General features: G+C 44.4%; 1 protein-coding gene and 1 long non-coding RNA gene across 3 annotated transcripts in view; one reads left to right on the plus strand and one right to left on the minus strand.

The window, feature by feature from the left end:
* Positions 1-6949, minus strand: part of LOC109530874 (uncharacterized) — a 25668-nt gene extending 18719 nt beyond the window's left edge. Inside the window, exon 1 of the long non-coding RNA XR_002171076.1 lies at positions 6939-6949. This is a non-coding gene — a long non-coding RNA (uncharacterized LOC109530874). The remainder of the gene's footprint in view (positions 1-6938) is intronic.
* cttnbp2 (cortactin binding protein 2) overlaps positions 1-14521 on the plus strand; it is a 34227-nt gene that overhangs the window by 3753 nt on the left and 15953 nt on the right. For both annotated transcript variants that reach the window (XM_019894812.1, XM_019894811.1), the window contains exon 2: positions 1662-1769. In XM_019894812.1, coding sequence (XP_019750371.1) covers positions 1662-1769 — 108 coding nt within the window. The remainder of the gene's footprint in view (positions 1-1661; positions 1770-14521) is intronic.

Raw genomic sequence — 14521 nt, forward strand, 5'->3', positions numbered from 1 at the left:
CGGTAGCCTGGGGCGGGGGGGGTGGTCGTGTTCACCAGACACCTTTCTAAATTGGTCTTAATTTCAGTGACTCAGCGCGCATAGCTGGGGGTACCGTGTCAGCCCCCCCTCCCCTCACTACCCCCCCGCCCCGGCACCCTTACGGAGCTCACTCCACACTTTCGCTTGGCGGCAAGGCGAAACAGGTGCACCGGCAACATGGTAGTCGAGCCTCCTCAGCTCAATCTCTTCCGCATCTCTGCCCTCCCACCACCCCAAACGAACCCACCTGCCACCCACTCCAGCACCCCCGACCCCATCACCGCCGCCATGCCTTGGTTAAATTAAGCACTTTGCTCTTTGCTCGCCCCTGTCACACTCGCTGTAGCTGGCTTACGGCAGGGGGGAAGTTTCTTGTTTGTCGGGCGGGGGGGCTTTTGACACGATCCAATGCTGGTCACGTCTTTAGTTAGCAGAAGTTTTGTGTCTTGGATTGCTGTTGGATGGAATTTAGTTTTACAGGGGATAAAATACTTGGGTGGAAAGAACAATACTTCTGATACAAATTATTATTACTCTCCAATAGTGAGGCCTCGAGCGCCATACTGGGTCATCTCAGGATGTTACATGTATGGACATCAATGCCTAGAAATGCTTTTATTTTGAAGTTTGCGTCTCGAGGTGTCACGGCTGAATTGGCTCGTTTTCCAGACACCGAGACAATGCCGTCACAACTTGTTTCCGACTTCAACGGCGCGCTGAAATAACATTCAATCGCTGATGAAGGACGCTAAAGCGACTTAACGCTGACACTGTATTGTACGGCGCCTGTTGCTACACGACAACCGATCATTCGACTAATAAAACATAAAATTCCTTGCCACTAAATTTCTTGAATATTGTGGGACAAGCTCTTAAATTTGATCAAAGTGGGCTTAAGAGGTTTGAAATTTGCCTTCCTTAAACCTGCGACCGCAATTTACAATGACGCAGAGTACAGCCTTCTCCCGGACTTAAAAGTAGAACGATACCGATCTGAACGTGAGCAGTTAAATGCTTACCTTTTAGATTTCGTCACAGGTGATCAACTTGTGAATTATGCGTTGAAACGCCAGGTTTCCTCATTCTGAGGCCGCGTAATCTTGAGTCGGATTCATGTCGACAAGCCAGTCGACCTGTCGGAAACGACACCTAAACTGTTTGCCGTTCATAAGTGGAGCGGAAAAACCTTTTAATTGTGGCAAGAAGTGGTGTGTGTGTTCAACCCCGATTACAATCATCCTCGCCCGCTAGCCGCTAGGAGCTGCTTAATGACCTAGCTAAACATAATTAGACTCTAATCGCTGTGAGGTAGGACGAGATAGCGCGCCTAATTGGACGGCTGCAGGGGGTGGGGGTGGGGGGGAGGGTCATTGTCAATGCTTGAACGTGTTATGCTACATGCTAGGCTTTTGATTCTATTTTATTTCAAATATCCGGTTCAAACCTTCAAACTATATGGACGAGAGATGCAAATTTAATTCAAGCACACCCAGCCAATGCCACAATGTTCAAATTCTTAATAGTTTTCCTGATGTCGAGAGTTTTTTTCAAACTTGGTGCCAGTCCGTAAATATGCTGAGGTCGCCGCCTTCAAATTTTATTCCCGGGAAAAACCCTGACTTTGGTGTTTGCTTTTTCAGAAATGCGACTTCAACATGGATAACCTGAGCAAGCCGGAGCTGCTGACCCTGCTGAGCATCATGGAAGGCGAGCTGGAGGCCCGCGACTTGGTCATCGAGGCGCTCAGGGTGAGTTGGGCACCATTTAAAATAAAACAGTCATCGACTTGTTTGCCTTGCGGTTTTCTTCACAACTGCAAGCCCTCGCAGATCTGCAGGGAGGTTCATACCAGTAGCGTAGCCTTGGTTTAGCCTATCTTAGCGCTGCTGAGGGAAGGTGTAATCCAAATGTTAATTAGTTTGTCTAAATGTCTTGAGTGTCAACTTTTTATTTAATTTTTTTTTTTTCAACATTTGAACAGCAATTGATTTTCATACCAGATCACTGTCAAATTGCTGTTCTGTGTGTTTTTTCGTTATTGTTTTCATTTTGGTATTTTGAATTTTTTACCTGCCCGAGGTAGGAAGTGCAAGTTTTTACTTCCTGGATGTATTTAGCTGACCTCTATTATTCCTAGTTGTCTTTTTTGCAACTTTTTAAATTTCCATGACACTCCTTTGATTGGGTGTTTCTGCCTCCAACATTATTCAATTGTGTGTGTGTGTGTGTGTGTGCGTGTGTGTGTGTGTGTGTGTGTGTATTTGATTTGATGTACCACTTCCTGTCTGCTGAGATATCAGCCCGGACTTTTTCAGTAAATTCTATAAACCGAAGCGAAATGCATTACATTTATAAATAGAAGAGAAAAAAAAAAAACGGAACTCATTGAAAAATTAAAGAACAGTAAGCGTGAGTGTGGTGGTGAATTAAAGAGAAGCTAAGAATAGAGAAGAACGTGAAGCTCTTGGGATAGTGAAATCTTGTCTGATTTTAATAGAGGTTTTCAATTCGGTCTGGTTAGAATAGTAGAATTTTCTTTTTTGTTTTTGGACTAAGATGCATGGCACGAGCCACAAAAGTCCTTCTGTTCATAAAAAAGTTAATCAATACCGACCCTGGCCGAGGTGCGCTGGTGGTTGATGTATGCTGCCGACGCCATGACGAAACCTGAACGACATTTTGAGACGTATTCCCCATGAAACCTCAAAATATTCTGATGCTGAAATGTGACTTATGTATTTTTTTTTACGATATGAAAGACCTCCCCTGGTGTATTTTTATATTTGATTTTTATTTATTTTTTTTACCATGTCTCCTTGAACCCTTTGAGGGACAGTGGTTACTACAGTGGACAGCTTATCATGTTATCAGGTTACCGGGTGCATGAAAGGGGGGCAGTGTCATCCGCATCCACAAGAACCCAAACTCAGTCTGAGCATGCTCACTCATTAATTTGGTCTCATGTTTAAATCTTGGTGAAAGTATGCACTCCGACCCGGCCAAGTTTCGGTGCGTTGCGTAACGATCCCGTTTGTTCCGTGGCAGACCCTTGTCATGTGAGGCACGCAGTGTGGATACAGGAAATCAGGAAAGAGGTAAGAAAGTCTTCCGTAGCATAGACTCCATCCCGAAAAAGTGTAACCGGTCTTACGACGTGACTGAGGATGATCCCACGTGGAACTTCTCCAGCTGCCGATGCCAGATGAGCGTGTAAGCGAGTTCCAGCGATGATGCACCAGCACTGATCCGTCACTCACCGCCAGGCTCCGTGGCATTAATAAGCAGCTTTGGAGCCGCAGATTAATTAGCATGTGGCTAAAGCCACGCTGAGCCGCCGTATCGGGTTTCGGCCAAGCAAAAAGAAAGGAGGCTGTAAGATGATTAGCCCAACAACAATGGCGGTGGTATCACATGATTAGCGCAAGCTCGTCAAAAAGGGGACTGTGCGTCTCTGTGGAATTCTCACCGCGGGTATTTTCAGACATCGACAGGTAGAGGCGTACAAATAAAAAAATGAAGTTGCTAGTGATGATAAATGGAGAGCCCGCAAACATTGGAAGGTTTTTGACTTGTTTGAATTTTGTAATTATATCAATATGGATCACCAAACCTTGCGTGTAATTCTGTGCTGAAACGGACTGACCAAAAAATTCTGTCATCTCTCATCTGTCTTACAATATGTCAAATTTTGAACAACACCAGGACACAGTTAAAATCACTCTAAAAGAGTGGCTTGAAACAAAGATGACAGACCTCCTGTCATTTTTACACAGGGCCTCTTGAGACTTTTTTTTGTTGTTTTTCAGCTCTACTCATGATAGACGTGCCGACCAAATTTCATGTTTGGCTGAAGGATCCTTTGAAACGACCCCTAAAATGGCTGCTTCAAACCAAAATGGAAGACTTCCTGTATCTATTCCTGCATGGCCTCTTCAGACTTTTTTTGTGGGTCCTGTTCCTGATAGACGGGATTAACCAAATTTTAAAACTGGCTCCAGGGGCTGATTTTTCAAAAGGTTCCGTTCCGTGATGACGCTACCAACCTGATTTTCAGAGGTCTTTGCACCTCGTGCTCTGGTTGTTAAACGCTAGACTCGCGGTTGTGAAGTCATTGCCCATGACATTTGCGCTGTCGGTTTAAAAGGAATGTTAAAGAGGCAGTGGAAAACTTGGAGACTGGCCATGATTCCTACAGAGTCCTGCCACAGCAGCAGCAGGGGACGGACCCCTCTGGACCGACGTCATAGCAGCCAGTCCCCCTCAGGGGCATTAAATTTGGTAGGCATGGCTGTAATGAGTAGACCCACAAAAAAAAAGTCTCAGAAGTCATGCCTGAAAACAACCAGGAAGTTTGCCAATTTGGTTTGAGGCAGCCCATCAGTGTCATTTCCAAAGATCCTTCAAGTACAGTATATGAACTTTTTGTACAGTCCAGCCTTGGTAGAGGAATCTTTTGAAAATTCAGCCCCAACAGTACCCTGGCAGAATTTGTACCGTATTTTCCACATTAAAAGGCGCACTGGATTATGAGGCGCACCTTCAATGAATGGCCTATTTTGTCATTTTTTTCATACATTGGGCGCACCGCATTATAAGACGCAATCTACAATGCATCCACTAGATGGAGCTACGCTCAAGGAAGCACCAACAGAACCCTCAGATGTCAGTAAAACTTATTTAATAAAGCAGCGACACAGTTCACTTAACCAACAGCAAGTTCTAACATTGACTCGTTATCGTTGAACTCTCTTGCCGCTGCTCTATTTCCGTGTTCAACTGCGTAACCGATCGCCTTAAGTTTGAACTCTGCGTTGTCAGCATGTCTCGAGCAAGGAGCCATTTTGGGGGTCGAAATATTACTGTAATGACCGTACACAAAGCGCATCGGATTTTAAGACGCGCTGTGAGCTTTTAAGAAAATGGAAGTCTTTTTGGTGCGCCTTTTAGTGCCGAAAATGCGGTAAGATGAGTTCTTCCATTCTTTCAAATAATATGAGTGAGGAGGCAAAACGCAATGAAGCAAATTGGATTTAGCAACATGAACTATGTTTGGCGTGTCTATCATGAGTTGACCCACAAAAAAAAAAAAAAACTCCCCGGAAGCTGCCACAAAAGACACAGGAAGTCTCAAAGATGTACTGGAAATATCCGATTTCTACCAAATTTAAGCGTGAATCCGAGACGGCGTGGGCAAGGCTAAATTGTCGGGAAAAAAATAGTTTGGTCATTGTGTGGGTGCGCGCGCGCGTGGGTGCGCACGAGATCATGAAATTTGATAACTTGGCCGTGAACCACACTTTAGGAATAAGTAATAATAGAGTGTTGCCATGAAAGCTTTGAGTAGAATTGCGAGCGGGCGACCGTGACGAGAGCTCTGAATTCCCGGAACGTCGGTCCCCGTGAGGTCACGTGTTCCCCACCATATGACTAAGCTGCTGTCAGCAGCGAGGCCTATACATGCTCAGGACAACGCAACGTAACATAACACATGCTTCGGGCGGCGTGACGTTGGCAGCCAGCATCTCGCTATTTAAGGCACGTCCTGTTGCTGGGCTTCTCCGGCGTTTGCCCTCAGCGCGCTGCCCTCTCGCTTCCTTCATCCTCAAAAATCTGTTTTTTTTTTTTTTCTTTCTCTCTCAGCCCCCGCATCAGCCGTCGTTTGTAATTGTGTCATTGCGCATTTACGCTGTCTATTAAACCAGAGAGTATGGCTCTGATGGAGACGGTTGCCGTGGAAACCCTTCACGCATGCACCGGTTAAACTGACGACCCGCGTGTTACACCATCAGTCCCTTAATGCTAAGACTTAGAATCGACTGTAGTCATACTTTACTTCAGCAGCTCTGGAATAACGTTTGTTAGCAATGTATGTCGACATGCTGCAAAGATCCAAGGTCCGGAATGCTCATTGACTTCTCATTTGTACTAATTTCACCGCTCACACCGCGTTTTGTTTCACCTTGATTGTCATACGACCTCAAAAAGCCCGTGAAGCGTTCTTAATTTGCCGAAGGATAAATCAAGTGATTTGTTCTTAACCTTGCTGGCGGTGTGAAAACTAACTACATGAAAATAACAACACGTTGTACTGTGCATTTAGCAAAAGAGCAGTTGTAGCAAGTGGAGTGTGACGCCGCAAATTATAAACGCGGAACAAACACACCTACGCAGTGCGTTTGTGTGTGTGTCTCTTGGCTGCGATATTAGCCTGGTTTAAAAGACGTGGATAGCAAAAGATCACAACGGTGCAACATGTCGTACGTGACACTGTAGTCGTGGCACATTGATATCGACGACATCACTTGCTGTGTTTTTGGCGGTTCTCCTAACACACAGTCGGGTTTTGGAATCATTATGGAGGAGAAAGGATTAAAAAAAACCACACACAGACCTCATCCTTTGAGCTCTTGCGAGATACACTCCTGTCGCACGTGACAGCCCTTCAAACTGCGGTGAGCACAACTACAGAGGATTTGGTCAAATTTGGAATCGTCAGCTTTGTGGGGGGATGTCGGAATTTAGAGGTTCCGCTTGGTTTATTTCTTATAATCCAGCAGCTAGTCTTTATATCAGGATTGAACTTGCTATGCCTATTTAATTCTGATGAATAATTTGTAACAATATTGATCTGATCATATCTGCAGTGTGCTCTTACACTGCACTCCGCATCGGTAATAAATTCGTAAACTTCCCCGTCGCTTCTTGTCATGTATCACATCTTTGCGGAGTTGAGTCAAGCGTGTCTACTTGATGTCTGTTGTGTCATCTGACTAGTTGTTGTCATCATATCGTGTGTCTACAATCGACTTGTTGCTACGTGCGTGTGTTAGCGATTCTAGGATTCGAATAACCCAACTTGAGTAATGTCATGACAAAACAATCTCAGACCAAATCTCTGCCCACCTTTCCACAAAAACAAACTTTTACTTTGTGATCACGTGACTTTCAGTGATTGTGGGCATTACATTTTCCACCATCATGAGTTTTATTCCGTAATGAGAAATGGCATGAAATAGTTAGTATCCATTATGCTAGCTGTTGCCAGCTAAGCGCACACACACACACACACACACACACACACACACGCACACACGCAATGACCCACACTCAGTATGCCGCTCTTATTGGTGGGCTGCCTAGCAACCAGACCCCCTCTACCTGGACCCTCCTCCGCAGGCTTTCCGCCTCGTGTTTCACCGCCACCCACTGATATTCCGCTCCGGAATGAGCCTGAAAAGACCCCGAGTGTCAATCTTTGCAGCCCTACGCCCCCTCCCACACACTCCGCCTCCATTCCCGGAAGCCTCCGGAAAGCCTAGCTTTTTTTTCCTTTTTTCTCTTTTTTTTTTCCTTTCCCCCTCTTCTTTCCCAAGTGCTGTCAGTTGAAGGCTTCTCTTGGCTCCCACGGGGTGGTGAAAGCGTGTCTGAGTGCTCGTATGGATGCATGCATGATGCATTTTGTGTTTTCACGGCAAAAAAAAAAACACACTTTTAGTATGCCGGATGCATTTTTTCGCAGTTTCGGTGTCCTGCAGCAACTGCACTGACTCAAATTGAGGACGGGATTGCCTGGCAATATTCCACCTTTTGTAGGTAGTGTTAGAGAGAAAAATAAAATAAAATGCAGGTCGGTGTATATGTGTTTGGGTATTATGCGATGCTGGCGAGTGTGGAGTATACTAACTGAGACTCACTTCTTACTGTATATCCTCTTACGTTGAAAACAGTTGTCACTGTCCGACAACAATTTTATAACTCATCTAAATTGATCAAGTGATGATTATAAGGTACCGCGTATGTGGGTGAAAGAGGCTTGTGGATGTATTTGTCAGAGTTGCAATAGAGATGGGATGGTGTGAAAGATTATTTGACTTCTCCTGCCATGTTGCGTCAAAAGCCTTTGTCTCGACATTGCAGATGTGTGTTTTAAGCGGACTGTACTGATCGTCTGGATCGGATCAGATTATATTTTGCATTTTATGCCGATTTTGTGATCGGTTGTAATGTCATGATTCGCTGAGGTGGCGCAAAATGAGGCATTACGGCTCATGGGTGTCGGTTTTAACTCATGTAAAGCACCTTGAGTTGCCTTATTTATTTAAATTTTTTTAAAATGAAGAGTGCGATCCAATCAAAAAGTAATAACGGCGGTGTTAAGAGTTGTGATTGACTTAAAGTATTAAAAAAAAAACTCTCCAGTATGTATGTTATCAATTGCATTGTAGTTTATCTTTAATTAAGACAATGAACAGTTAGTCGGAGTAATCACTTCAAAATAGCTGTCATCGTGAGGCAGAAGTTGTGCAGAAATATTTGTGCAGTGAATTACCCAACCGAGTTTTTTTTTTCTTTTCTTTTAAACGACAAAGTGACATGCCACTTTCAGAATTTATTTTGAACTGATAAAGACAAATTTGCCGGGATGGAAATGAAGGTGTGGTGGCAGTTTTGCTTTATAATGGCGTGTTTTTACTCATTTCTTGACATTTATTTTTAACCACGCATGGTATAGATAAGCAGAAGAGTTTTGGGGCTGCGATGGATTAATTTGATTTCCATTCATCTCGATGTGAACCATTGCCTCAGTTTACAAACATTTCAAAAAGGCTGACAAAATCAGTTAAATTTGAAATCACAGTTCCATAATATATGCAGTAAATAAACAAATTGAGATACTAACCCATTGTAATCAGTTTATTACGGCGCACAAAACTGGTCGGTGATGAAGAGGAAGGATTGGTGAAGAGCTGAGCGGAAGTAGGTCAGAGCCAACGTCCCTTCTCTCCCGTCTAATCTTCTCCGCTTGCAACACTCTTCCTCCTCCTCCTTCCTCTTCCACTCTTATTGAGGCCAATCTTTCGCTCCTCATCATCTCTTCTTCCCGCTTTCGTCACCTTCCGGAATGCCGATTGGGAATCAAACCCACCACCCAGTCGACTAGTTCTCAGTTGTTATAATTTTTTGTCGTTGCCTTCATTCACAAGTACAAGTGCGACCTACCTGCTCTCGGAAAACCAACTTCTAAATCAAGCTATCACTGCATCTTGTTTTTTATTCAATACGAATATAGTAACACCATCTTAACTCATGACGCTTTGTTATTTCCATGACAACAAATGTGAAAGTCGGACTATCCCGACCTCAACTCGTCCAACGGCTTCTTTATTCTTCTTCCTTAATCCAGCGCAGCTAGCAATCAGTGAATTGGTGTCCATCGGAGGAAATGTGATGCAGGACACACTCAAGCGTGATTCGGCAAAGAGTGTCGTCTTCTCTCTGGTCCGCCGTCGTGTTCGCGCATCAATTAACACTTTCGCACACACGCGCACATGCATTGTCCCGTTTGTGTGTGCGTGTGTGTGTGTGAATGAAGGTAGCAGCTGCGAAAGGTCCACCTTGTGTTACCAGAGCGAAAGAAATGGAAATGATGCGGGGATGGAGCAGAATAACCCTTCTTTTCCATTTCGATGTTCATCTTATCTGGACGGCATCAAAAGAGAGAAGAGCAAAGGCTTTTCTTTCATCTGCTGCGCTTGTGTGTAGTTGTTGTCGTGGCATCCGAGACCGGCGAGCGTGGGAGTTCTTTCTCCCAGTCATTGCAACAAGAACAGTACTGTAGATGAGAGTGGGGGGGGGAACACAGCGACGCATGCACTCACAAATGCAACAATGCCCTTTTCAAATAAAAACAGGTGGATAGGACATGACGGTGTGTACAAGGTGTAGTTGCATACATGATGAGGCATAAAGAAGGTGAAATATGCCGTACAGTATGCGATATGAGTGTCGAGACCGTTAATATGATGCAAGCGTGCTACATTAAAGGTGTGGAAACCATAAATATGATAGATTTGAGGTACACACATGAAATGATGATATAAATAGGCTCTATTAGACTACGGTACATTAATTCGGGTGTCAATGAGGACCACCTGAATTTATATAATGGTTCGAGGCAAATTAGTGACAATAGACTAGACTTGCAGACATTTAGAAATAATGTGGGATGTTGGAAGGGTATGGAACATTACATTTCATGTAAGAAGAAAAGTATGTTCCGAATATTAAAAGGTAGGGTCATAAATTTTGTTCATTTTATGATGTAAATATGTTACATTGGAGGCATATACTGTACATGAAAAATTGTGTAATTAGGGTACATTAAGGGGTAGACAGAAAACACGATGTCACTAAGGTACATCTGGGGTACGTATATTAAATATGATGTCAATATGCTGCCCTACATGTGTATAAAGACATTACATCTAGTTTAACTACATAACATTAGAGAGGGAATTGACATATTTAAGTATGACATTAAAGCGACACGTTAAGGATTACAGAAATATGGTCCGTAATATGGTATTTGATAGGTTAACATTCAATTGGGTGTGTATATATACTTTATGAGAGATTCTTACATGAAATATGAGGCACCATACATGTGCTACCTCGGGGGGCGTCTATAAGATGGCGCCTCTCCCACGACACGTGAAGAAAATCGAGGAGGTGCAAGTGCGTCCGTGAGCGTGGGGGGGAGACGCATTCATTTAAATGTCAAACGCCGGCTGAGTCACGACTAGACGGGTGGAGGCGGTTTGGATGTTGTCGATGCGAAAATGCGGGTCAATGCCAGTCAATGAAGTCACGTGTGCAAGGTCCACCATTTAGTTTTAGACTCCCGTGCCTCAAGCCCTGCTTAGTCTACATCGATTGCTTGTGATCTGGGCTTTTCCTGATTCAACGTGCCAATGCGGGATGGTGGGGGGGGTTGAAGTCGACCCGTAACTCTGCTGCCTCCAGACGTATCAGAGAGCTAACGTAGGTGCCACCCATGTGTTTATCCGAATGTGCCGAGCCGTAACGGTCCTGTGAGTTCTGTCTGAAAATTTTGAAACATTTTGTTGTACAGTCGACCCACGAATAGCGAAACTCTGCATATAATTGATGCCCAACGAAATGAATTGGGTGGGGGGAAAAATATTTTTTAAATTCTTCTAAAAACAATGATAAACATTCAGTGTATATTTCCCACTAACAAATGGGGGCACAATCTTGGGGGGGGAATGCATATATGCAAATCCATGGTTGATAAACCACAAATATGTCGCAATTAGTTGCATCATATTTATTGTTCCGTCCACCTCCCATATCTGTAGCGTACTGATATATTTAATAACCAATACGTACACATATGCACCTCTAATGTACGCTATTTACTCCAGATGTAAAATATACACATCTAATCAACCATTTTTGAGAAATGTGTTGCCTGTAAGCTGCTCATGCCGCATCTTGACCAATGTTTTATACACCTGTATGTAACAATAGCGTTGCTCGTTTCTTGATTGTTCCATCCCGAACAAAAATATGTTGCGGCAAAGCAGGTGTTTTCTGGTCAAATGCACCAGCAGATGTTCGTGCCACCTGCCCGAGTGTCGTGGCCTCAGGGATCTGGAGGGTGGCTGTTGAGGAGGGGGGGGGGGCTCGTCTTCTGTGAGTGGAGGCTAATGAGTGTGGAGGCACAGCATTATATCGGAACAGGAAATGGCAGAAGATGACAAAGTCCTCCTGGATGTGAGCCAGCCACGCCTGGAGCGAAGAAGCCCCGTGGCACGCTACAAGCCACATGGACCTCCCTCAAGGCACGAAGGCCTTGATCTGACTTTGTTCTACTTCTGTCACCTCATTAGCAGGATTCATCATCACAAGCTTTTTTTCACATCGGGATCCCGCAAAATGAACGCCATCTCTCTGTCTTGTTCAGATCGACATTGCAGAAAATGTCCCCCACAATCACATCCGGCGCTTTCCTACTAACAACGCCCTGATCTTTTTCAAGCTATTGTTCATACTCTACTTCACCAATTAGTGTTGCAAAGGCCAACTTCAAAATAAAATTAAACCATCGCATTGATATCCATGTATTAATTGGCAAGCTTTTACTTTATTTTGAAGTTGGCAGCACCATTGCAACATGCTACCGTAATACGGAGCATGAGCAATTGTTGTAGACGCCTTGACTTGTCTTCCCGACAGTGCCAGAAAACCCAAAACAAAACTCAATACGTTTTTTTTGTTTTGTTTTGTTTTTTTTTAACTTGGAGGAATTGTTTTAGCCTTAATTCAGTGCTTTCAAGTCAAGAGGGGAGAAATGAGTGATCGATGAAACTGAGCAATGTTTGTCACTTGGTCCATGCCGGACTCGGATCCCATCGCCCGCCTTCTTGAGTGCCTGTCTGGTGGTAACACAGCGCATCAGCGACAATTGAGTTTGCAAGCGCCCACTGGAGCATCTCCTTCATTTGTATCCAATTCTTCCTCCTGCCTGAGGGCAGCCAAAGCTTTTTTTTTTTTTCTCCCCCTCACTGGCTGCTGTTCCTGCGGACGTAAGTGAAGTACACAGCGTTCTTGGGCTCCATTACAAAACGTCTTTTGTCCCGAAGGCCAGTTTCCCGAGCAACAGTAGCCCTCGTGTTCTCGCTGCCAAAAGATGGACTCGTCCTCGTTTATCTTCATCCTCCCACTTTCTTCACTAGGGACAGTCTTGAGACCAGATCTCTTCACGTGGGATACAGGGCCGTGGCCCACCCCAAAATAGTTTTGAGAGTTATGAGGCGTCACCCGTCAGTTCTGTTTATTTGTTTATTTTTACGATGTGTTGCGAGCCCAAATTTGAGGTGTGAGCTAGCCTCAAAAATTCCGCCACGAAATGGGACCGCCACATCTGCCCACCTCTCACTTAAGAGAATCCGACGCGCGGTGACTCAAGGTACCTGCTGTACCTTGTTTGTATTACAAGTTGCTTCATGATTAGAGGCTGTTTGATGAAAGCTATCAAGCAGCTCAATCCACCGCCGCTTTGGCTCGGCATCAAACGTGTGCACAGTAAGCGTTGGCATTCGAGGACGCACCTCCTGCTTCCGCCCTGCTGGCGCGCTAACGAGCCTCTGATTGGCGCCGCGGTGGCTTCTCGCCTCGCCAACGGTCGCCGCCAACTGAGCCAACGTTGTGGACGGCGGTGGCCTTTTGATCATCGGGAAGAAGAACATAGGCCAATCAAACGCTTACATGCCTTGCCCTGGACTCTCAACACATTGTTGTTATTGGAACCAACATTAGGAATAGTAGATTCAATTTTTTTTTTGAAAGTCAGATATGAGATACTTTCAATTGCTTCCACAAAAGCCAAACCACACTGAATTGTACACATTCTTATATACACTTGCCGAGTGCACCATTACATCTCCCTCCTCAAATAGACGTCTCCCTTTCCTAATCAAGAAGTTAAACACATCGTTTCATGGATACGGTTGCTAAACAAAACAGCAGCACCTACTGAGGAACATGCGAAGTAGTCCTTCAGATGAATGAATGAGCTAACACCTCCCTCAATTAGATGCCTACCTTTCCCAATGAAGAAAATTAACAGGTGAAAGCCCAAAACGCCACGAACACATTTGCTAACCAAAACAGAAGCACCTACTGGTGATCGCGCAACAATCTTTCAGTTGAATTAAAGGCGTAAAAATGAGCAAATTGCCGCCTGGCTCAAATAAATACCGCCCTTTGCTTGACAAGAAATTTAAAAATGGTTATTAGGTCGAACCACATCAATTCCTGGACGCTGCTGCTAAGCAAAACAGCACCTAGCAAGATAAATTAGAATTTAATGAGGTGTCCCCTTGAACAAATAGATGCCTCCATTTCACAATCAAAAAAATTAAATGCGCATACGGTGGAATAAATCAGTGTTGTGTTTGCATTGGCGTGTTTATGTACTTTAGCGCCGTGCGTGCTGAGTACTGTGATGTTCCAGTTGGTGCGTATGTGATATCAGAGGAGCTGTTTGGATAGCAGCCCTGTTGGCTTGTTGCTCGGCCTTCTCGCCAACACGTGGCGACCATGATACGCGTTTCTGTGCTTGTGTGCGGGTGTGTGTTCTCATGTTAAATTAGGTCTGACACGATTAATCACATCACTGAATCCATTTTGTATTGCGCAAGACCAGATTGAACACGTTTATTTCTTCTGCCTGATCTAACTTCCGGTCATGGGACTACTTTCTCCTGAATGAGCAAAACTGTGGCTACTGATAATGCTAGATTGACTTTGTGTAGGTGGGAGACGGAAGAAAACTCTGACAAATCAATTTCTTACTGTGATCAGACTATTTATACAAAACAATTGTATCAACCATCAAGACGTGAATTGCATCTTACAGTAATTTTGGTGTGTTGTGACAGCCCTACACACACACACACACAGACTCAGTATCAGTATCAGATGTTGGGTGGATATTTGTTATTTTGCCCACAGGGACAACGCAGTTTAATGAAGCAGGAGAAGAGAGGGTTAGCAGTGGGCCTGCCTGGGTTTATGGTGCTATTAAACGGCTAAAAATAGACAGCAAGGAGCTGCTGACGAGACACACACACACACACACACACACACACACACACACACACACACACACACACACACACACACACACACACAC

Source organism: Hippocampus comes, unplaced genomic scaffold (genome assembly GCF_001891065.2).
Source record: "Hippocampus comes isolate QL1 unplaced genomic scaffold, H_comes_QL1_v1.1 scaffold319, whole genome shotgun sequence".
NCBI classification, from domain to species: domain Eukaryota; kingdom Metazoa; phylum Chordata; class Actinopteri; order Syngnathiformes; family Syngnathidae; genus Hippocampus; species Hippocampus comes.